Source organism: Amblyraja radiata, chromosome 10 (assembly GCF_010909765.2).
Source record: "Amblyraja radiata isolate CabotCenter1 chromosome 10, sAmbRad1.1.pri, whole genome shotgun sequence".
In the NCBI taxonomy this organism is placed as follows: domain Eukaryota; kingdom Metazoa; phylum Chordata; class Chondrichthyes; order Rajiformes; family Rajidae; genus Amblyraja; species Amblyraja radiata.
In genome coordinates this window covers 17,128,178-17,153,958 of record NC_045965.1, presented here as the reverse complement: position 1 = coordinate 17,153,958, position 25,781 = coordinate 17,128,178, and the positions used below count along the sequence as shown (strand labels likewise).

General features: G+C 43.2%; 1 protein-coding gene across 1 annotated transcript in view; it reads left to right on the top strand.

Annotated features, from left to right (window-relative positions):
• Positions 1-25,781, top strand: part of nmnat2 (nicotinamide nucleotide adenylyltransferase 2) — a 207,032-nt gene that overhangs the window by 76,479 nt on the left and 104,772 nt on the right. Inside the window, exon 3 of the mRNA XM_033028195.1 lies at positions 17,995-18,062. Coding sequence (XP_032884086.1) covers positions 17,995-18,062 — 68 coding nt within the window. The remainder of the gene's footprint in view (positions 1-17,994; positions 18,063-25,781) is intronic.

Here is a 25,781-nt window from a genome sequence, read left to right as displayed (position 1 = left end):
AATTCGAGCAGAATTAATCCTGCTCCTGCACCTGAAAGGCTTGGATAGAGTGGATGTGGAGAGGATGTTCCCACTAGTGGGAGAGTCTCGGACTAGAGGCCACAGCCTCAGAATTAAAGGACGTTATTTTAGGAAGGAGATGAGGAGGATTTTATTTAGTCAGAGGGTGGTGAATCTGTGTAATTCTTTGCCACAGAAAGCTGTGGAGGCCATCTGTGGATATTTTTTATGGCAGAGATAGATAGATTTTTGATTAGTACGGGTGTCAAAGGTTTTGGGGAGAAGGCAGGGGAATGGGGTTATGAGGGAAAGATAGATCAGCCAAGATTGAATGGCAGAGTAGACTTGATGGACCGAATGGCCTAATTCTGCTCCTATCACTTATGATGCTTACATGTCTTAGCATAATATCCTGTTTGATGGATAAACTTAAACTCCTCCAGACTCCTCATGTAATTAACTGTCTTTGGAGAGGTTCCATGGTGTTGGTGTTAACAATGGATAAAACTTTAACACTTATCCCTGCTGAGCTATAGTGATGGTGGATGTGTTCAGCATTATATCCAGTAGATCCAGCCCCCATTTTGTTAGTTGAGCTGGACACTAATAATATACATTTTATTCAATGATACCAACTCAAAGGTAAAGCACACAAATACAGAACAGCACAATATATGTACAGATTGACATGGAAAGTTTAGAAATTGCATTGAGGGGAGAACAAATCAGGCCAGTAATGTGCACCCTGAATTGACAATGTGAGAAATCTCATGGTATTCACTTGGAGTTACAAGGGTTCATTGGAAGCTATTGAACTAGTTGACCAGTCCAAGATGCACAATGGGATATTGCTGATAAAATCTTGAAAGAAGAAGGGCCATGTTTCACATTTTCCATGACATTAATATGCAACACCTGTCCTTATACCTCCACCCTTGACTCCATCCAGGATCCCCAACGTTCGTTTTGCAGAACACTTTCACTCAGTCTGCCATGGCCTATGCGATCTCCTGGCTTCAAAACATTTCAAATCCCCTTCCTCACTGACCTTTCTGTCCTGTGCCTCCTCTACTGTCAGAGTGAGGCCTCGTGCAAATTGGAGGAACAGTACCTCATGTTTCGCTTCGGCAGCTTACACCCTCTGCTGAAATGTGCAAAGACAAAGGATGGCTGGACAGTTGTTGGGAAAGAGTAATACCCCTGATGATGAAAATCCTTCGTGCTCCCCCTACACCAGCTATCGCCCCCGTCAACATGTTAATGGACAAAGAAATGCGTGTAATGGTGATGCTCAAAAGGAGATTCGTGGTACCAACAAAGATAGTGATCGTAATGATGTCAGCAATGAACATGGGATCAAAATCGCTGTTATAAATTGCTGCAGTATAAAAGGAAAATGTGCTATGATCAATTCATTATTGAAACTGAAAACCCTGATATCCTTATCGGGTGTGAATCTTGGCTGGACCCATCAATCAAATCTGCTGAGATTTTCCCTCCTCACCTCCAAATTTTTAGAAAGGACAGAAACTCACATGGAGGCGGTGTCTTCATCGGAGTTAACAATATCATTCCTGGTTTTGAAAGAACTGATTTAGACAGTGACTCTGAGCAAATCAGGTGTCAAGCTACACTCCAGGGTCAGTCGTTACAGATCGGAAGCTTTTACCAACCACCTGACATGAAAACTGAGCCTCTTTTAGATCTTGGATCAAACATCTCCAAAATTAACGCCTCGTCACGCTATCCACTTATCATCCTGGGGGGCGATTTCAATGTCCCAGGTGTAGATTGGTTTGACGGCATCAGGGCCGGCTTTAAGCCGATTTGACCGATTGCTCCCAATTGGGCCCCGCGCCTAAGCGGGGCCCCGCACTAATGTTCAGTATTTCGTACGGAAATACGAATTATCTTTGTTAAATAAAGATTTTTTTTAATTCGCCATCCGGATTTTTTTTAAACGAACATGTATAACAACCGCTGCACGGCCATCATACACAAACGATTTGTTAACTAGTGCTGTTAGCACTTCTTAACGGTAAGTACTTAACACCTTGTTATGCAATATCATGAATCTGCATCTATCCGCATTCCTCAGTAAATGTTATAGTGTTTTGACTATTACGCCGTGTTCCTTTGAATAAAATTCACGCGGCGTCATTAATACTTGTTTAAAACACAATTACATTTACTGAGGAATGTAGATCGATGACACGTTGAGAATTTCATTTAACTCACCATCATGAGTGAGGGCCCCGGACCGCGAGAAGGGGCTTCTTCCTGGTGTGCATGTTAGTCATTCACCTGCCGACCCACGTTGTGTCCAAAGATCTTATAGCGGATCTTTGGTTGTGTCTCTCTGTCTTTTGCTCACTCCCTCCCTCCCTCCCTCTTTCTCTCGCGCTCTCTCTCCCGCTCCCCGTCTCGTCTCTCTCTAGCTCTCCTACTCCCTCTCTATCACCCTGTCCCCTCAGCATTCCCGGAATCATTGACGTTTTGCAGTGGACAAAAATGCTGGAGAAATCCAGCGGGTGAGGCATTCGCCTGGCCCGCTGAGTTCCTCCAGCACTATGTGTTTTTTGTTTGGCTCTGAAGTTGAAGTTGGCTCAGCGGGACGGGCAGCGGCTCTGGGGAGAGGGTTGTGTTTCTGGTCGAGACCCTTCTTCAGACAATCACAAGTACTCTCATCGACGCGAGTTCAGTTCGGTCTGAAGAAGGGTCTTCTCTCCAGAGTCGCTGCGCTGCCTGTCCTGCTGAGTTACTCCAGCTTTATGTCTATCTTCAATTTCAGAGAATTACAATTTCTCACGGGGGGCTTATAACGTCTCTAAACCCCTCTGGGACCCTCTGAACACCTCTAAAACCCCTCTAGCCCCCCTATTTCCCTCTATTCCCCTCTAAACAATTGTAAACACACCTGAACCCATCTGAAGCCCTCTAAACATCTCTAAACCGTTTAAACCCCTCTAAACTAGGAGGCTGCAAGGTGACTTGGATAGGTTGGGTGAGAGGGCAAATGCATGGGAGATGCAGTATAATGTGAATAAATGTGAGGTTATCCACTTTGGTGGCAAAAACAGGAAAGTAGACTATTATCTGAATTGTGGCCGATTAGGAAAAGGGGAGATGCAACGAGATGCAACGAAAAATGCTCACGGCAGACCAAACGTGTTAAACAGAAATTGGTCAGATATTGAGCTTTACACAGTGAGAAATCATGTGAAATAATCACTGAATTTAATTTTGAATGAATGTACCTGCATGTTATACTGTTTAGTTTGGAGATACCACCAGATAGTCTGGTTGATACAACCAGATTAGTTTGGAGATACAACCAGATTAGTTTGGAGATACAACCAGATTAGTTTGGAGATACAACCAGATAGTCCACTGAGTTCGCACCGACCAGCGATTTTTGTTACAGATTTGACAAATTTATTTGGCGGCCAATCAAACGCTGTCTCTAAGGGGGTTGCATCCAATCACCAACCAGCTTGCCTTAAAATTCCCGAAACTACACGAAATATAAACATACATAAATTTTTACTTTTCTAGAGTAGGGGCCCCGCCATCAGTTTTCTAATTGGGCCCCGCAATTCCTAGCACCGGCCCTGGACGGCATACAAAGCGAACCAAAAGGGGCTCTCCAGGAAGCCCTAGCTGACCTTACTCTGGAAAATCACCTGTCCCAAAAAGTCACTTTCCCTACCAGGCGTGATGAGACAAGTGGCACCGAAAATACTTTAGATTTATTGTTCACTTCGCATCCAGATTTAATTTCGGAAGTTTCATCGTGTGCTGGAATTAGCGATCATTATATTATCCAAGCAAAACTGCACACAAAGCTTAAAGTTCCTTCAAAACCACTGCGAAAAATTCCCCTCGGGAGAAAAGTGAACAGTGAGGAATTTAAAGACTTAGCAAAAAAACTGGGAAAAGATTTCTTCTACCTGCAACCAGATAAAAGATCCGTAAAAGACAACTGGGTTTGGCTGAGAGACTCTTTAAATAATATTGTTGTAAATCATGTTCGTCAAAAACGTATTAAGGGCCGTATGCGTCCTCGGTTTTCAGCAAAACTGAAACGCCTCTGCAGTAAGAAAGAGAAGTTTTATATCCGTGCCAAAAAAAGGGGGTACAAAACTGGATTGGGACAATTTTACTAGAGTGCGAAAGCAAGTTGATCGTATTATTAGGAATGTTCATAGACAACATGTTTCTTCTATTCTTGGGGGAGAGCAACCCAAGGCTTTTTGGAGATATGTGAAATCCAGACGGACAGACAACACTGGTGTCCAGATACTTAAAGTGAACAACTGTCTGATCATTGAGGACCAGGCGAAAGCAGAAGCTCATGGAAACCAATTTCAACACGTTTTCACCCGGGAAGATGTGGAGCCTTCATCATTTCCAGCCCAGCCCGTATGCTGATATGCCTGCTATTAAAATTGAGGTTGAAGGTGTCAAGAAGTTATTGCTCAACATCAATACATCAAAAGCAATTGGACCAGATCAGATACAGAATCAAGCCCTCAAGATCGCAGCCGAAGAACTGGCTCCAGTTTTGCAGTTCATTTTCCAACAGTCGCTTGACTCAGGTGATCTTCCACTGGATTGGAGGAAGGCTAATATCACTCCTCTCTTTAAGAAGGGTTCAACCACCAACCCGGCGAATTACCGTTCTGTTTCATTAACAAGTACTTGCTGCAAACTGCTGGAGCATTTAATTGATTGTAATCTGATGAGACACGTGAGCAAACATAACATTCTTGCTGACAACCAACATGCATTTAGGAGGCATAGATCATGTGAGTCTCAGTTTATCCTGATGACAAATGACCTGGCCAAGCACCTTGATAGTAACGTCATCGCGGATTTAGTAGTGTATGGACTTTTCTAAAGCATTTGATGTCATCCCACACCAGAGACTGCCTCGGAAGCTTGACTTCTATGGCATTCGTTCCACCATGAAACGATGAATTTCCAGTTTCCTGACAAAACGTCTTCAGCGCTTGTGTGTGAACGGAAAGAGCTCCGATTGGCATCCAGTGTTGAGTGGTACACCTCAGGGCACAGTACTTGGCCCACATCTGTTTTTGCTTTACATAAATGTCATCCATGAAAAAATCACAAGTTGACCAGACTATTCGCTGTTGATTGTTTGCTGTACTGTCCAATTAAGTCAGCTGATGATGAAGATTCTCTCCAAAAGGATCTTGATACTATGGTTGAGTGGTCACAACAATGGGGCATGCAGTTCAACCCTTCCAAATGTGAAACCATGCGTGTCACCAGAAAGAGGAATCCAGGCGAAACATCTTACAACATACTTGGTGTCACCCTTGAAGAATCCAAACAAACCAAGTATCTTGGCATCAAATTGCAGAACGATCTGCGTTGGAATGGTCAGACTCATCATGCAACGGTGAAATCAACAGGTGTCCTAAATTTACTGAGACGCAACTTTCATCATTGTTCAACTTCTGTCAAGGAGAAGCTATACTTCACCCTCGTTAGACCTCATTTGGACTACGCAGTTGTAGCATGGGACCCATACACAAATAAAAACATTTCTTCCATCGAACGTGTCCAAAGTCAGGCAGCTCGATTTGTTACTAATACCTATGAGAGAGAAGCGAGTGTCACCAAACTTCTGAATTCTCTGGGGTGGAACCCTCTTCAAGACAGACGTGAAGCTCATCGTTTGGCCTGTTTTTACAAAATGTTAAATGGCCAGCACGACATAGATTACAAAACCTACACCAAACCCAAACCAATTAGGAGCAGACGAGGGCATTTGATCCAATTTGAGATACCAGCTACCAAGAGAGATGTGTACAGCAATTCATTCTTCCCCTGCACAATTAAAGCATGGAATAGTCTTCACCCTACCATAGTTACCCAACCAGATGCAACTAAATTTAAGGTAGCTCTTTCTTCCCATAAACCCTTTCTGGCTTAAGTCCTCCCTCCACCACCTCCAGTTTAAATTCAATTTGGAATATTTTGGAGGACCAAGAAACCAAGAACCAAGCGATATGAACTTCCAGTCTGAAGAAGACTCCCGGCCGTAATGTCACCCCTTCCTTCTCTCCAGAGATGCTGCCTGACCCATTGAGTTACACCAGCACTTTAATTCTATCTTCAAAATGTGATCATTGTTTGTCTCCCTTCCCTGCTCAAAGAACCATTTCCGACTAATGCTAACACTCCAAACCATAGAACAGTGCAGCAGTACAGCAGCCCACGATGTATTTGGCTGCTGAAGATGTACGCTGAAACGTCACCTACCATTTTGAGTAAAGGGGCTGTCCCACTGCGGCGACCTAATCCGCAAGTTCTGGCTAGTTTGCCCTCGACTCACTCACAGCACGGTCGACATGAGGTCCTAGCAGGTCTTTGTAAAGCCCCTGTCCTATTAGGAGACCTAAACAGCAACCTCTGGTGGCCTTACCCATCACCCAAGGTTTCTATGAGGTCACTGGAGGTTTTGGTCACTCTCCCTAATGGTCGAAAGTGGTTTCCGCGTGGTCGACGAGGCTTCATCTAGGTTGCTGCTATTTTTTAATCATGTTTAAAACCGGCCTTGACTAAAAAGGGTTGCCGTTTTAAAAATCGATCATTTTTTAGTCGCATGTCTAGTCGAAGACGGTTTTCTTCATAGTCGAGGAAGGTTTTCAACATATGCGTGGGAGGTGGTAGGAGGTTGCAGGTTGCCTCAACCTTGATTTTTATTTGGATGGCGGGCAAGGTCACCAGAGGTTGCTGTTTGGGTCTCCTAAGTGGGACAGGGGCTTTACTCTCCTTCATGCTCGAGAGTAGTCCCCGCGTACTCGCGGCATCAGCTAGGTCGCAACGTATTTTTCAAAATGTTGAAAAATTCCCGCGGCTAAAAAAAGGTCAGAAAAAATAGATACTTTTTTTACTCGTAGGTTTAGTCAAAGTAGGTTGTAGTAGGTCGACATGTTATTCGTAGGTAATCGAGGGTAGTCGAAGGTAGTCGTAGATAGTCTTCAACATAGTCGAAGGGAGGTCGAAGGAGATCGAAGGTGATCGTCTTCACTCTCCACTATTCGGTGTCCAATTTTCCTGAAGTTAGTCGAAGCTAGTCCTCAACATAGTCGAAGGAGGTTGAAGGAGGTCTTCTACATAGTCGAAGGAGGTCTTCAACATGATATTTTTTCAAACTCTCCTAAACTCTTCTAAATGCGCCAATTAGGTTGCCGCAGTGGGACAGCCCCTTAAGGGTCCCAACCTGAAATCTCCTAGCCATGATAAAGGAGGGTTCCGACCTGAAACGTCGCCTATCCATATGACAAAAGGTTCCCACCTGAAACATCTCCTAGCTGTGTTGAAGGAGGGTCCCAACCTGAAACGTCGCCTATCAATATCTCTTGAATGGTTGCCTGCCATGGTGACCTACTCCAGCACGTTGTGTCATCTTTTGAAAACTAGCATCTGTATTTCCTTGTTACTACTGCGTGCTAATATCCTGTCTAACTGAGTACTGAGGTGAACAGTTTGTCATTTATTTAGACAGAATGTATTTCCTAGATCTAGCCACCCATATATCTGCTGTAAAACATGAGAGTCTAGACAATGACTCACTGTGTGAGTTCCACTGTGAAATAATTGGTTTTGGCAGGGTAGATGCACGCAATATTGATTAATCACAATACACATGTCCAGCATTCAAATGCCAGATGGGCATGACCTGGACCTGTACAGGCACAGGAACAGAAAAAAGATTAAAACCTATAATAGAGGAGCATAGGGATGGCATTGTTGTTGCTGAAATTTAAATCGTTTTATTTCCATTCACTGATTTGGCTCATGTAACAAACGTTCATTTGGTTCACTTTCCTTTGGCTGTAACAGGCAGACAAACTGTACCCCAGAATGTGCCTCGTGCCTGCACTGTTAAATGACGAGACAATTAGTGGAAGAAAGCATATTCCAACCAGCTGGGATCAGGTGTGCAACCAGGAACTTGAGCTTATTCCTGACTTCCCCTGTAAATCTGGGATGTATGCCGATTGACTGCTGGGCTTTATTTTGAAACAATGTGCCAGTTGGTGTAAAATAAGCTTTTGTGTTGAATAACTTAATTAAAGTTAAAATCATTTATCTACCAATTCATTACCTTAAAATAAACAAACAAACACCAGAGTGGGAACATTGCCAAAGCTTGTGATGTCTAACTTTATGGCCCTTTTGCAATTTGTAACTGAACTGTTGCCAAACAGACAAGAGATTGCCCTTTCCTTTTCACACCTTGAAAGAAATGAATTAAAGATGGCAGAACGATGCCAGCAATGAGTGATGAGGGCTCCGAGTGAATATAAGATATTGTTCTATATCCGGATTTCAAATCCCACCATTGCAGCTGGGAATTTACGTTCAAGTAATTAAATAAATCTGGAAATGTTTAAGTTGTTATCAATAATGGGGACAGTAGTGTGCATTTATTAGTTTGCACTTGTTAATACCAGCTGTTATGCGTAATTGTTACTTTAATGATGGTGGAATTGCCTTTGTAAGCTGTGTCACATGACCAACGTAGAAACAATGTATTTACTGGTTTAAATTCAGTTTAGATGATCGACTCCCTCTATGTGGAAATGTTCCCTCATTCTCCACCTACTCCACATCCTGCGCAAGAAATTGCAGAGAATTGTGATCGCAGCCCAGACGGTCACACAAACCAACCTCCCTTCTATTGATTCCATTTATGCAATATTTCAGATTCCATCTGTGCAATATTTGAGAAAGGCAATAAGGCTTCGCCTGAGAATTACACACCAGTTTCACTGACCAGTGTTACATGTAAGATCTTGGAACACATCATACACTCTCACATCATGGACCATTTTGAAAAGAATGGGATACTGGTGGACTCACAACATGGCTTCAGACCAAAACGTTCAACGGAAACACAACTTATTGTCACTATTGATGACATTACAAGGGCTTCAGATAAGGGGAAATCTATACATATGGCAATCCTGGACTTTTCAAAAGCGTTCGATAAAGTTTCTCATGAAAGGCTCCTAGGAAAACTGGATTACTATGGCATCAGAAATAGTCTACATAACTGGATTAGGGACTCTCTCACAAACCGGACCCAGAGGGTGGCCTGTGAAGGAAACATTTCTTTAGAAGAACAATTACTGTCAGGAGTACAGCAAGGCACGGTCCTTGGGCCACTGTTGTTCCTGACGTACATAAATGATCAACCTGAACACGTAAATTGTAAAACAAGACTCTTCACAGATGATTGTCTTGTATATACACCTGTCACTGAGATAGTGGATATGAACTCCTTACAAGAAGACATTAAGTCCTTGGAATTATGACAAAACACATGGAATATGAGCTTTAACCCAACCAAATGCTCAATTATGGTAATTTCAAACAAGAAGAAACCACCTACTCGAGACTGCGTCTTCTGTGGACAAATACTTCATCGTACAAGTTCACAACGATTCCTTGGAGTTCATCTTGATAGCAAACTTTCGTGGGGGGAACACGTGGACACACGGTCACTAAAGCCAACCGGACACAAGGATTCCTTAGACAAAACCTCTGGTTCTGCCCAAAGGAAGTGAAAACTACAGCTTATACAACATTGGTTAAACCCTTGCTGGAATATGCTTCATGCGCCTGGGACCCATACAAAATTGGCCATATCAACAAACTAGAAGAGGTACAGAGGAAAGCAGCACGCTTTTGCTTTGGGAATTACAATAGAGGTAGCAGTATCACCCAGATGCTGTCTGACCTGGAGTGGGAAACGCTGGAAATAAGAAGGGCAAGGAACAGACTAGCCATGTTGTACAAGATTCAAAAGGGGATTGTGGGCATAACTGCAGATAGATACATAACATACTCAACAGAAAGGCGAACAAGAAAGAGAAATGATATGCAAATAGAAACCCCATTCGCCAAGACAGATATTTATAAGAACTCATTCTTCGTAAGAACCTTAAGGGAATGGAATAAACGAGGCAACAATACAGTCAAATCACTTTCACCGGACAGTTTTAGGGGGGCACTAACAGCACGTTAGTGCGCACAACACATCCAAGTTGGCGATATGCAGATTACTGCCCTGCCGACTACAAATTCAGAAGGTTCAGAAGGTATACCTTACGCAGCCTCGGCAAGGCCAGCAGCATAATCAAGGACGGGTCACACCCTGGCCACTTCCTTTTCTCCCCTCGGGCAAAATGTATGAAAAGTGTGAAAACGCACACCACCATTCAGGGACAGTTTCTTCCCAGCTGTTATCAGGCAACTGAATCATCCCACCACAACCTGAGAGCAACGCTGAACTAATATCTACCTCTTTGGTGACCCTTGGACTATCCTTGATCGGACTTTGATGGCTTTATCTTGTACTAAACGTTATTCCCTTATCATGTGTCTAATACTGTAAATGGATCGATCGTAATCATGTATTGCCTTTCTGCTGACTGGTTAGCACGCAACAAAAGCTTTTCACTGTACCTCGGTACACGTGACAAGAAAACTGAACTGAACATCTAGTAGGTTTATATCACACTCCACAGTACATTTCCGATTAAAAAAACAATATTGTACAGTGACTGCCAGACTGTCATGGAAACCTAGCAGGTTCACTGGTGCCTTTCGGGAAGGGAATCTGCCATCTTTATCGGAGTGAGCCTAAATGATACTTCAGACCTGGCCGCTTAATGCCTTTCAAAATGGCCAAGATTCCTTTTAATTCAGGAGCAGCCTGAGGATGGGTAATAAAAACTGGCCTTGTGGGCAATGTCTACATTGCAGGTAAAGCATGTTTGTGAACAGTAGACAGTGTACTTTATAATAGCTGGTACATTTTGAGATTAGAATATTATATATCAAGCTGTACTGGAACAAGAACAGTATCCCGATCAGTGCATTGTGAACAGCTTGTTACTGTAATTATCGATCTGTTCAGTACTGTAAGTGTCTATTATGGCCTACACTGGATTTTGACATGTACTATTCTAAAACCACACATGATAACACCACAACAAAATAATTGGGTAGGCGAGAGTACGGGAGAGTGGGAATAGTTGGATCAGGTCATAAGGTCATAAGTGATAGGAACAGTATTAGGCCAATTAGAACAAGTCAGCTCCGCCATTCAATCATGGCTGATCTATTTCCCTCCTAACCTCATTGTCCTGCCTTCTTTCCATGACCGCTGATGCCTGTACTAATCAAGAATCTATCTATCTCTGCCTTAAAAATATCCATTGTCCTGGCTTCCACAGCCATCTGTGGCAAAGAATTCCACAGATTCACCACGCTCTGACTAAAGAAGTCCATTCTCATCTCCTTCCAAGGAATGTCCTTTAATTCTGAAGTTATAACGTCTGGTTCTAGACTCTCCCACTAGTGGAAACATCCTCTCCATATCCACTCTATCCAAGCCTTTCACTATTCGGTAAATTAATGCAAGATTAGTCTAGCATATGGCCTGTAAGGACTCAGTAGGATGAATGGCCTCCTTCCATCCTATAATAATTTATGTGATACTCTGGGTTCAACTGTGGGACCATAATATTATGTCCAAATTAATAGTATCTGCACAAAATGAAGGTCACAGAATGGAACATGGCAGATTTTGGAAGGGTGAGTAGAGAGGAAATCTTCCTTGGTATCTTGTGGAGTATGATCCAGTGGTAATACTTCCTTTTCCTCACCACCCTCCTGCTGCCCTCCCCTCAACCACCAACAGTGACAAAGGATCCATTGAAATTAGTATTTTAGAGTGTATTGACTGAACTGTGATAGAGAGAGACTAATGTATAGAACAAGAGAGATTGTAAGGCTCAAAAACAGCCTATACGTACTAAATGAGAGATGAGTTCCAATGACAGTACCATGTTTACACATAATTTATGCACAAACAAGCCATTCAACCCAACATTGTAATGTTTATATTCCATTTGAAAATGTTTGCACTCTCATAACCTCACTCTATCAACATGTCAGTTGAATCTTCCTGGCAATTCTGGGAAGGACAGCAGATATTCAGCCATTCCCAGGAAAGTTGTAAGGATCTGCTGTAAGTCCAATAAATTGTCCTCCACATCCAAACCAGATGATTGGAGGTGGCAGGGTCCATTCCAACTCCCAAGGGAATAATCCCTTTACATCCACTGCCCCTCAACTCATTTCTCAACAACTTACCGTAATCACCAGTTTTCCACCAATGTACAAAGCAAAATGATCCACCTATTTTTAATCGTTCTGTCCAGTGGAATTATTATTTTAAGTTTCTATGTCAAATTATAGCTCAACCGTCTCAACTCTAATGAAAATTGTCTCTGATTTTTTATGATTAACTTTATTTCCCCATTTTCTGAATTGTTCGCCTGAACTCTTATGATTACTAGTCCAATAATTTAACCATTGCCCCCCCCAACAGAACAACTTCCTTGCGGCAGTAAGGAGATTGGAGACAATTTTCTAGCATTGCTTGAAATGAGAAAGTGTAATCCAGTGGTTTCCCTTCTGGAAAGCCTTTTATTATTGTGAATATTTGAACAATCCCAAAAAATGGACTGGACTGGTTGCTTATATTTTCATTCAGGACCAAAATAGGAGGCACAGGAAATTATTTATACACCAGATCAAAGGAAGCTGACAGGTAATATTAATAGAATTATGGTATCAACATATATGTTCACTGATGGAATTCAATATCTATAACTGACATAGTACATTATGTTGTTAAATTAAAACTTTTGTTTTGCATCTTGAGAAAGCTGAACATTATTGTAGGAAGGAACTGCAGATGCTGGTTTAAACCGAAGATAGACACTAAAAGGAATTCCTTCTCTCCAGAGATGCTGCCTGTCCCGTTGAGTTACTCCAGCTTTTAGTGTCTATCTTGAACATTATTGTAGCTGCACCTCAAGTACATAAGCACATTAAAAAAAAGCAATTTGGATATTGGGTTTGATGGTCAGAAGTATATATATTTTGAAATGAGAACTAACATATTTTTGGGTTCTTCAATCAATACGTGTGAGTCTTCAGAATACCTTGAAGGACCGGGTGTTGTCAGTCAGCATGTTCAAGACAGCGGCCAATAGGATTTTAGAAAATCGAACATCAGGTGAGGTAGAACCAAGGCAGGGAAGTTAATGTTTGGGATAAGTCATGATCTTTTAAATGAGTAATGTGATTCATGAGGGTTTATGCCCTTCTGGCCATTTTTCTCTACATATAATACAAAACCTGTGGTGCAATGGTGAACATCATGAAGCCTCAAAGAGATTTCAGTTGGAGGCGCTGTGTGTAGCTCAGCTGTGTGTAGCTCTGTTCACATTAGTGTTGGAATGAACTGCAGATGTTGGTTTAAACTGAAGATAGACACAAAACGCTGGTGTAACTCAGCGGGACAGGCAGCTGAACATCTCGACCCGGAACATCACCCATTCCTTCTCTCCAAAGATGCTGCCTGTCTCACTGAGTTACTCCAGCTTTTTGTGTCTATCTTGAATTCACATTATGGCAGGAATGTTGAGACAATGGAGTGTTCAGCGCAGATCACCAGCATGTGGCCCGATATGAGGAAATGACAAAATGAAGTGAATTGTGAAAAACTGGGACAATTTTCATTAGCGCGGAGGAATTTATAATACTGTGGGATGGAATGTTTTAAAATGGGTGGATTATTTGGCTTTAGATATAGATGGAAAACTAATGGTTGTATCTCTACTGTCACTATCAGCCCCACTTTCTATTACATTCCACTGATTTTGTGCACCATATAATATCACAATATTTATTAAATAGAATCAAATAACTCGTATACAGTATTATAATCATTGTGGTAGAGCAAATCTTTGGGCTATTGGAAGCTTCCTTCTGTTCTGAATGATGATGGTTTGAATGCTTCTCATTTGGACTTTGTGAATGGTTTCTGGGTTTGCATCCACTCTGTTATTAAAAGCTGGTGATGCCGGCTTGGCAGTGACTACACTGACACTCTCAGTAGGGTGAACTCACGTAATATGGCTTATTTCAAATGACGGACAATAGTGATGAGAAGGTCCAAGTCCATGTGGGGGAGCAGTCCCTCGTCATCAGTGAAGAGGCACTAGCTAACTTGCATTTGTCCCAGCAGCTCAGTCTGGCCTCAAGAGGAGTTACTGGCAGTCTCAGGCCTGTGAAAAGAGGCAGTTAGTAGGGGGTCTCCTACTTCCTCCCTCTCCCTCCCCCTTCTTCCTCCCCCTCCCTCCTCCCTTCCCCCTCCTTCCTCCTCCTCCCTTCCCCCTCCTTCCTCCCCCCTCCCTTTCCCCTCCTTCCTCCTCCTCCCTTCCTCCCCCTTTCTCTCCCTCCCTTCCCCCTCCTTCCACCCCCTTCTTTCCCCTTCCTACTCCTCCCCCTTTCCTCCCCCTTTCCTCCCCCTTCCTCCCCCTTTCCCTCCCCCTTTCCTCCCATTTGCTTTGTCTCTCCTCTGGCTGGAACACCCAGGGTTTATAAGGCGTAGGGCTGACGAGGTGCAACTGAGTAGATCCAATTGCAGCTAATTGAACACAGCAGTTTCTCATTCGCCTGGGGCCTCAGCTCAGTTCAGAGACGTTGGCTTCTTCTGACCCGTCTGCCGGTGATGGGGATCGGAGCAGTCCTTAGGGAGGATGTGTCATCAACTGGTTAGAGTACTGAGAGAACACTCATGGACCACCAGGTTGTTAGTCCGATTAAAACATTAGTACTTCCCACCCATCCTCAAAGAGAGAGAGTGACATTTCAGCATGATTTGTACTCTTTTGCTCATTGCTATTTGAGTCTAGAGATTTTAAGGGGGAAATAACAATATAATGTGATGTCCACTAGGCCATAGACACTGTGGTCTGCACACAATGTGATCTGCAAGACAGGTTTAATAACCTTCAAATAAATTTCATACTGAGAAGTTTAATGGGAAATAGTCTAAACAAAGTGAATATTGAGAAACAGCTTTGTAACAAGTTAATTGCATCCTTCATGCATGTCACAGGTGCATATTCATGGACAGCAGACATTTTTGCATACTAAATGGGTGCTTATTCATCTCTGACACAAAACCATCAGTCTCTAATACATTTGCAAAATAGGACCAAACTTGTTTTAAGAAAATAGCTTATTTGCAATTAAAACTCAATCTTCAATGCCAGTGCATTGAATGGCTGTTCAGATAGCAACAGGGACATTTACACTCTGATCCATGGAAATTGAACCTATTTAGAGAGGTGGTGAAAAGAAAGTTTGGGAGAACCAAGGGATGTGGGGGTGGGAATTGCAGGCATTGGGGGGTGGGGAGGAGGGGGTGGGGAGGGGGGGGGGGGTGGCAGGGTTCTGGAATCAGAGCAGGCGTTGGTGGGGAGGCGAGTTGGAAAAAGGAGGGAGAGATTCGATAACAATGAAATTCCTCGTATGTTGCAAAACATACTTGGCGAATAGAGTGTGATTCTGATTCTGACAATATGAAGCAGCCTGGTCCTGAGTGATGGTGTGAGGCTAGGAACTGATAAGACCAGGAATGAGCGTGGTAAAGGGAGGTGCGATCAGGCTGGGGATAAGCCAGAGGCTGCATTTTGGGAAAGAATGAACTGAGTGCCATGATCCTACCTGCACCCACAATAAGAGTTAGACATACTTAATCCAGTAAAGTTACTGAAGAAATGTTGGAACATTTATAAAACATAATGATATCTCAGCAGTTCCTTATCTGAGATTCACCACTTTCAGTGTAATATTCTTGCTTTATTGTGAGTAAATCTAAATGTACTGTAAGTGGTCATGATCTATTGTTCTAATTTTAATCGTTAATGATTAAATGATTATTTTTTATCGTTTATAATTAAAATGGGATGCATATAGAGTTTTACAGCGAGAAAACAGGCCGTTCAGCCCAACTTGCCCAGGCCGACCAATATGTCCCATCTACACCAGTCCCATCTGCCTGTGTTTGGCCCATATCTCTCTAAACCTATCCTACCAATGAAACTGTCTAAATGCTTCTTAAACGTTGCAATAGTACCTGCCTCAACTACGTCCTCCGGCAACTCGTTCCATGCACTCACCACCCTTTGTGTAAAAAACGTACCCCTCTAGATCCTATTAAATCCTTCTCCCGTCACATTAAACCTACGTCCTCTGGTTCACGATGCCCCAACTCTGGGCAAATTACTCTGTGCGTTTAGCCGTTCTCTAAATGTAGCCTCAGCAACGTCTTGCACAACAGCAGCATGACCTCCCAACTTCTATACTCAAACACTGACATATGTTTAATCTTGTTGTTGCAACCGCAAGAAATGCAACACCTGTCCCTTTACCTCCCCCCTCGACTCCATTCAAGGACCCAAGCAGTCGTTCCAGGTGCGACAGAGGTTCACCTGTATCTCCTCCAACCTCATCTACTGCATCCGCTGCTCTAGATGTCAGCTGATCTACATCGGTGAGACTAAGCGGAGGTTGGGCGATCGTTTCGCCGAACACCTCCGCTCGGTCCGCAAGAACCTACCTGACCTCCCGGTGGCTCAGCACTTCAACTCCCCCTCCCATTCCCTGTCCGACCTCTCTGTCCTGGGTCTCCTCCATGGCCAGAGCGAGCAACACCGGAAATTGGAGGAACAGCACCTCATATTCCGCTTGGGGAGTCTGCATCCTGCGGGCATGAACATTGAATTCTCCCAATTTTGTTAGCCCTTGCTGTCTCCTCTCCTTCCTCAGCCATCAGGCTGTCTCCTCCCATCCCTCAGCCTTCGGGCTCCTCCTCCTCCTTTTTCCTTCCTTCTCCCCGCCACCCCCTATCAGTCTGAAGAAGGGTTTCGGCCCGAAACGTTGCCTATTTCCTTCGCTCCATAGATGCTGCTGCACCCGCTGAGTTTCTCCAGCATTTTTGTGTACCGATGTTTAATCTTTATGTAGTTATGTATCTTGTCGCTTTGTTTTGTATGACAGAATAGTAAATCAAATTTCACTGTACCTCAATACAAGTGACAATAAGGGACCATTGAACCATATGATGGCTAATGTGCCAACAGTCTCTTTGACCACCACCACATCTACCTGTGACACCACTTTCAAGGATAACATGTTGATGATATCATCACGTACATGAAATGCAATGAATAAATGAACCTACATACAGGTAAATTATGAGAAGAAGTGCCCAGAACAACTTCCAGATGGGTGGGATTGCTGATGGAAATGGCCACAAATCTTTTAAAACAAGCAAACTTTACCTCTTCCATATAATTTGCACAGGGTTGTGAATCTGTGGAATTCTTTTCCGCAGAAGGCTGTAGAGGCAAAGTCAGTGGATATATTTCAGGCAGAGAGAGAGAGAGAGAGAGAGAGATAGATAGATAGATAGATAGATAGATAGATAGATAGATAGATAGATAGATAGATAGATAGATAGATAGATAGATAGATAGATAGATAGATAGAAGATAGATAGATAGATAGATAGATAGATAGATAGATAGATAGATAGATAGATAGCTAGATAGATAGATAGATAGATAGATAGATAGATAGATAATAGATAGATAGATAGATAGATCGATAGATAGATAGATAGATAGAATAGATAGATAAGATAGATAGATAGATAGATAGATAGATAGATAGATAGATAGATAGATAGATAGATAGATAGATAGATAGATAGATAGATAGATAGATAGATAGATAGATAGATAGATAGATAGATAGATAGATAGATCTGTCAGAGGCTATGGGGAGAAGGCAGGAGAATGGGGTTAGAAGGGAGAGATAGATCAGCCATGATTGAATGGCAGAGTAGATTTGATGGGCCAAATGGCTTAATTCCACTCCTATCACTTATGATCTTATGATAACATCCAGATGCATCTGGGTCCAATTTTTATACAGTGACATCTAATCATATTGCGTTATAAAATATTTTTCAGATTGTCTTATTATTAACATTTGATTCTCTCTGTTTATGAATCGCAGGGCCTTGTCTCCAGTCGACACCGTCTCACCATGTGCCAGTTGGCCGTTCAGTCATCTGACTGGATCAGGTAAATAGACTGTGCAATTTCATTTGGGAGGCAAATCATTGGTGTTAAACTTTATCTATAATTGGCAGGTGTGTGCAAAATGTTGTCATTAATACAACCACAAGCATTGATGAAATGTGGTACATAATTGCTGTCTGGGTTAACTCGGGGTGGAGGTTTATTGCTACATTGCTATTTTAACTTTGAGTCAGTAAAATCTCAGTCCTTGGTTACATCTGACACATTTTATCTTCCAAAAAGTAATTTTAATCAATTATTTACAAAAATGATATGTACACTACAAAGCAATACAACCAAATCCACCACCATCGTACAAAGTAAAACAAATACTAAATAAACTATTATACAACTATATCGCTATCCTTATTAAAGATGCAATCCACCCCCGCGGTGCCCAGCGGTCCCGGAAATCCCCCAGGGCGCCCACAACTGCCACACTTTGCTGCTCACGGTATTCGGCTCACGTGATGGATTTCTTTATAATACCAAGGTCGTGTTAAAGTTGTATAAGACATTGGTGAGGCCACATTTAGAGTCTTGTGTTCAGTTTTGATCACCATGTTATAGGAAAGATGTTGTCAAACTGGAAAGGGTGCAGAGAAGATTTACAAGGATGTTGCCAGGACTCGAGGGCCTGAGCTATCGGGAGAGGTTGAACAGGCCAGGACTCTATTCCTTGGAGCGCAGGAGGATGAGGGGTGCTTTTAAAGAGGTGTACAAGATCATGAGAGGAATAGATAGGATAAATTCACAGAGTTTTTTACCCGGAGTAGGGGAATCTAGATCCAGACGACATAGGTTTTACATTTTTACACTAATGGTTGTAGGTATCTGGGACGAGTTGCCGGAGGAGGCACCGTGGCACAGCGGTAGAGTTGCACCCAAGTCCTGGGTTCGGTTCTGACTACGGGTGCTGTCTGCATGGGGTTAGTTGAGGTAGTTGAGGCAGCACCTATCACAATGTTTAAGAAACAGTTAGACAGGTTCATGGATAGGATAGGTTTAAAGGGATATGGCCCAAACGCAGGTAGGTGGGACTAGTGTAGATGGGGCATGTTGGTTGGTGTGGGGGGAGTTGGGCTGAAGGTTCTGTTTCCATGCGGCATGACTCTGACTCTAACACTATAATGTACCTGAGCAAGACTACTTGAAAATAAAAAGCAAAATCTCCCAAATTCAGCCACAATTTAGAAGAAATCCTAAGTGTAAATTAACTATTGTCCTTGTTTTCCATAGTTCAGAGAGGGAATTTGAATCATCCAAGTACTGAGTGTGTGGAAGTTACTGTTTCACTAATTCTTAAATGCTTGGAACACTCAATTCATGGTTTGAAAATGATCACATGTCAGATAATTGAACATGTGCTGATTGTTTAATTGAATGTTACAAGCAAGGAATGCAATTCTGACATATGATGAACAAATGGATCGACTGGGCTTATAGTCACTGGATGAGAGGGGATCTTATAGAAACATATAACATTCTTAAGGGATTGGACAGGCTAGATGCAGGAAAAATGTTCCCGATGTTGGGGGAGTCCAGAACCAGGGGTCGCAGTTTAAAAATAAGGGGTAGGCCGTTTAGAACTGAGATGAGGAAAAACCTTTTCACCTAGAAAGTTGTGAATCTGCGGAATTCTCTGTCACAGAAAGCAGTGGAGGCTAATTCACTGGATATTTTCAAGAGAGAGTTAGATAGAGCTCTTAGAGCTAACGGAATCAGGGGATATGGGGAGAAAGCAGGAACGGGGTACTGATTTTGGATGATCAGCCATGATCATATTGAATGGCGGTGCTGGCACGAAGGGCTGAATGGCCTACTCCTGCACCTATTTTCTATGTTTCTATGTTTATTCTGACTCCACTTTGGCTGGTAAGGGTGCCGCTGCTCAATATTTTGATGATAAAACATAAATAAATCACTGAGCCAGGAAAGTTGCCAGGCAAACACAGACTTCTTATGTGACAGCAATTCATCGTGTTGTGATGGAAAAGTTCCTGGGTTATGTCATTGTAAGAACCAGACGGACATTAGTTGTGAGCAATAGCATGTTTTTCAGAGAAAGTGCTGAGGAAACTATTTTATTGTGAACACGTGCCTCTGTCTAAATGAGTTTCAAGCAAGATGTTGCAATAATTGCCTGCATTGATACTGACTTTTCCATTGGTTTGCAACAGGTATTTCAATGCATTGATTTGAAAGGCACATTCTCTGGTGTTTGGTATGCTTTGTGAGTGGCCAGATTTGGTGACTTGCTATGGATAGTGCTCAGTAGTAGGATCATCATTTCTGCTGAAGTTGCTGCAAAGAGAGAATTCCAATATATCACATTAAGATAATTTTCCTACTGTATTAGAGATTGTGAAATTAGTGGGCAGCAAGACAGATGGTGCCAACTTTGGTTGTACCAAGTGCCTGGCAGTGTAGCACAGAATCAAAGTAGAGGAGGCACTCAGGCAATGAGGGAAGTGAGTGCCTGAGCTGAGGCTAGTCCTTAGTGGATCCCATGGCCCCAAAACCTGGCCACTATTTGCTCTGCTCCCCCACACTACAACCCCCAACATTGGCTCCTAACTTCAGCTGAAAATCTGTTCTGCAGTCAATCAGCACAGAATTAGAATATGTCCGGACAACAAATAAGAATGTACGGTCACTGTACTTAATTAATTCTAAAGGATTTTAGATAATGAGACTGTCCTTTAAGATTGTTTAGTATCTTCTATGTATATTGGTTCATCATTTTCTTCTATAGAGGCTTCTATATATTAAATGCAATCCCTGGCCTAGTATAATAATACTTCCCTTCACTTCCCATTCCTTAATATCATATACAATATAATTCTTGTCCCCTTATTCTCAGAATCTTTAAAATTGACGCTAGTATAAAATCACATTCTCTCTAAACAGTGCAGTACTATTGGTGTGGTGAGGTGGTGTGGAATTAGGGTTGGATTCCTGTAAATTGGGATTGTCCCAACATGGGAGGCACAAGTGATCATCTCACCTCATACCTGGCGACGCTGACTGATCAATCAAAGCCCCAATGTAACATGTACATTCTGTTTCAAGTTATCTTTTCATTTTAGGCAGTAAATTCCAATATATCGCATCAAGAGAATTAACTTTCTTTCGAGCTAGAAGGCATGTAAACCAGAGGAGAAAATTTGACTTGTTGATGGTCTTAAGCCTCGGCTCAAATCTGTGCAAACAATTTTGATGAAAACTTTGCATGTTACACCCCTGGTAGACTTACCACTCTTAAGTAATTTTAGATATACAGAAACTGAACTGATTGATGGCACTTGTCAGAAATTCATATTTATTCATTGAGTTGGCATGTGCAGCCATTGGGAAAATATTGGTGAAACTTGTGTTATTTAGCTCATGTTAAGCACAGATTCTGGCAAAGGGCATGTCATGTTCATAAATGAATCATTAAACCGTTACATCATTATGGCTATATCCAGTCTGCTTGTGTGACTTGAATCAGTTGTTTCCTGAGTAGTTGGATGAGTCACTAGATTAGCAAACTGTCACTTCATTGCCACAGGACTCCATTCTGACTCATGGGTTGTAATCACCATGAGAACCTCCATTTACGTGCAATCTATAATGCAGCAAAAATGCCCCATGGTGTTTCAAGGGGAGTGACTGTAATACTTGATGCCTACCCATACAATTCCATTCTGCTCACGTTCTCTATCTCTGCTGCATCTTTCCACTTCACTACTTCTGAAATGTCTACTTTTGTAATGAAACGTGACTCTTCCCTCTTCCCCCACTGTGGTTGATGATTCCCACAACAGTGTGGCCTGCATTTCCTGCACTTCTGTTCACACCACACTCCCCCTCCCCCCCTCCCCCCTCCAAATATGGAACCGGGTTATATTCATCTGGTCCTCGCCTTTCACCTCACCAGCCTTTGCATCCAGCACATCATTCTTCGAGGTTTCCACTCCCCTTCTCTTCTTCCTCTCCCCCACCTAGAGAATCGCAGAGTGATACAGTGTGGAAACAGGCCCTTCAGCCCAACTTGCTCACACCGGCCAACAATGTCCCAGCTACAATAGTCCCACCTGCCTGAGCTTGGTCCATATCTCTCCAAACCTGTCCTATCCATGTACCTGTCTAACTGTTCCTTAATCGATGGGATAGTCCCAACCTCAACTGCCTCCTCTGGCAGCTTGTTCCATACACACACCGCCCTTTGTGTGAAAAGGTTACCCCTTGGATTCCTATTAAATCTTTTCCCCTTCACCTTGAATCTATGTCCTCTGGTCCTGGATTCCCCTACTCTGGGCAAGAGACTCTGTGCATCTACCCGATCTATTCCTCTCATGATTTTGTACCCCTCTATAAGATCTACCCTCATCCTTCTGCTCTCCAAGGAATGGAGACGCAGCTGCTATCTGCAGGGACCACTTTATCCTTGACTTCCTGGTTTGCTCATCCATCCCCATGTTACCCAGCCCACCCCGGCCACTTTCCCCTGCAAATGAAGGGTGTATAATAACTGTCCCTGAACCAGCTCCCTGGCCTTCATCCACTGACCTAAACTGCCCTTCCAGGTGAGACAGAGATGCACCTCCTCCAACTTGTCTATTGCATTCGATGCTCTCAATGTGTCCCCCTCAACATCGGTGGGACCAAGGACACACGAGGCGACTGCCTTTCCATGCACCTGCGCTCTTGTCCGCAGTGACTGCCGGGAGCTCCCGGTTATTAGCCATTATAATTCTCCTGCCTACTCCCACACCGATGTGTGAGTCCTTCACCTCCTCCACTGTCAGGATGAGGCCAAACGCAAACTAGAACAGGGGCTCACAACCTTTTTTAACCCGTTTACCCCTGGCAACTTTAATAGCTCATAACAATGTTATTTCACTTATTTATGAACAACTAATGATGAACAGATACCTAGATACCAGAACCAAACACATTCAGTCAATGAGAAAAAATATGTACAAATCCAGAATCAACAAATGTACCCACTGGGTAGGTGAAATTTACCCCCTGGTTGAGAACCCTTGAACTAGAAGAACAATACCTCCTGTTTCAACTGTGTAGTCTATAACCCAAGGGCTCAACATTGAATTCTCCAATTTCAGGTAGCCCACTCTGTACCTCTTTCCCGTTCTCTCTCTTTCTGATCTACCCATGTCCTTTATCACACACTCTTGTTTACAATCTAAACTACAACCCCCCCCCCCCCTCTCCCCCCACCACCCTATCACCTCCTCCACCCACCCCACACACTCCTGCGCTGGGTCCCTTATCCTCTCCCCGTACTGATCTCACATGCCCACAACCCCTCCCTTATCCGGCTCCACTCTTCACCCTCTTTTCTTCCATAATCTGAATCCCTTGGTGCCTCCACTTGTTATTTCCCCACCTCTGTTGTCATTTCCACCCCTCTCTCCCCCACCAAGCTCCATCTGCAATCAACTCCTCCTCCTGCCTCCTCCAATTGCTTGTCAGTTCTTGCCCTCTCCCACACCTCTAGATGCTTTCTATCTCCTCTCTACTCTTTCAGAACAGATGAGGGGTCTTGCCCCAAAATGCCGGTGTCCATTTCCCTCCACAGATGCTGCATGATCCGTTGAGATCTTCCAGCAGCTGATATTTTTTATTTTACTCTACGCGACAAGCGAGATGACAAGAATTTGTTAAGATAATCAATTGACGAATTCTCTCGTGGTCACCACAGATCACATGATTATGTCCCTAAAACAGATCTTTGGATGATTTCTCTCAAAGATGTTTGTGGGACCTTGCTGGCTGTTGTACTTTCCATTGTCTTGCAAGTTACTAAATTGAGCCTAAAATACACTTAGTCAATGAGAATTTGAAATAAACCCACATAAATACGTCTGAAGAAGACTCCCGACCCGAAACGTCCCCCCTGACCCGAATCTCTCGTGGGGGACCTGGGAGAAGACGAAGCCACCACTGCCGGCCCGCGGACAACTTCCGCCGCGGACCCGGCGTGGACTTACCATCACCCCTGGAGGGGAGCTTCGACTGCCGGCCCTGCGGTCTGCGGTGCTTCTGGCTGCGGCGCGGCGGGGACTTTAAATCTTCGACCGCCGGCCTGCGGCCTACACCATCTTGAAGCCGCGGTCTCCGGTGGGGAGGCACCGATTCAGGACCTATCTGGACTTTACCTTGTCTGGACATCTGGACGCCTGCAGCGACAGCTGCGGAGGGTTGAGGTCCCGACCACGGGGGAAAGTGGAGGAGGACTGGCCAATTTTTGTGCTTTCCACCACAGTGACGAATACTGTGGTGGATGTTTGTGTTAAATTTTTATTGTGTATTGTGTGTTCTTTATCATTGTACTGCTGCTGGCAAATTCATTTCACTTGCACTTTGTGTGCAATGTGACGAATAAAACCGAATTGTATTGTATTGTATTGTATATTGTATTAAGATACAGACATTGATACTGTGGTAAAGATGAAGAGCTTAAATTATTTACTTTATGTTAATATATTTATTGGTACGGTAATGTGTTTTAATTATAGACAATAGACAAATTAATAAACAACTTTAAATCTATTTGAATAAGTTATGAAATACAATATGAGACATTTAAAAACTTTTAAAACGTTGTCAGTTGCAAAATAGAAAAACAAGACATTTATTGATGCTGGAAATGTGAAATAAAAACAGCAAATGCTGAAGATATTTGGCGGATTAGACAGCAATTATAGGAGAGGCAGAATTGATGATCATCGACTAATGATTATATTTCAGAACTGGTAATGTTTAAAAAATGGCCATGTTTAACTGTGCAGAGAGGGGTGAATCGAATAAAGTGGATGCCTGTGATAGTTGGAGCCCACATACAGTATTGGTGCTGACAAGGAGATTAACAAAGGGTTCTGAAGGCTTGTTGAAGAATGGCATGTGGTGTGTCTGGGGAAGCATCAATAGAGTGAGAACGGTTAAGAGAAACAAGCCCTGCGGGAACTGTAAAGTCCAGAATGTAGCAGATGATAAAAACCTGCAGTAAAGAAGAATGCTGGATATCAAAGGTCTTTTATTGTCAGTTAAGGTACAGTGATATGCGGATTACCATACAGCCATACATTCTGAAAACAAAAAGCAACAAGACACACAATACATAAAAGTCAACCTAAACATCCACCACAGCAGATTCCCCACATTCCTCACTGTGATGGAAGGCAAAAAAGCCCAATCTTCTTCCTCTTTATCCGTCGGGGCGATCAAAGCTCCCGCAGCCGGCGGTCGAAGCTCCCATGTCGGGGCGATCGAAACTCCCGTGTCGGGGCGATCGAAACTCCCGTGTCGGGGCGATCGAAACTCCCGAGGGTTGGAGTTCCCGATGTCGGTATCTGACCAGAGACCGCGGGCTCCATGATGTTAAGTCCGCAAGCACCCATGTTTGGAGCCCAGAGGCCGATCCCTGGCAAAGGGATCGCGGGCTCCGCGATGGTAAGTCTGCAGGCACCCGCGGTGGAGCTCTCAAAAGTCGGTCTCCATCAAAGGCCGCCAACTCCTCGATTTCAGGCCACAGTGCGGATGGAGATAAGATACGGGAACAAAATCACATCTCTGTTGAGCTGAGAGATTAGAAAAAGTTTCCCCCAACCCTCACCCCCCCCTCCCCCCCCACATAAAACAAGCTAAAGAACACTAAAAACATACATTTAACACATACTATTTCAACACAAAGAAGGAAAGGACAGACAGACT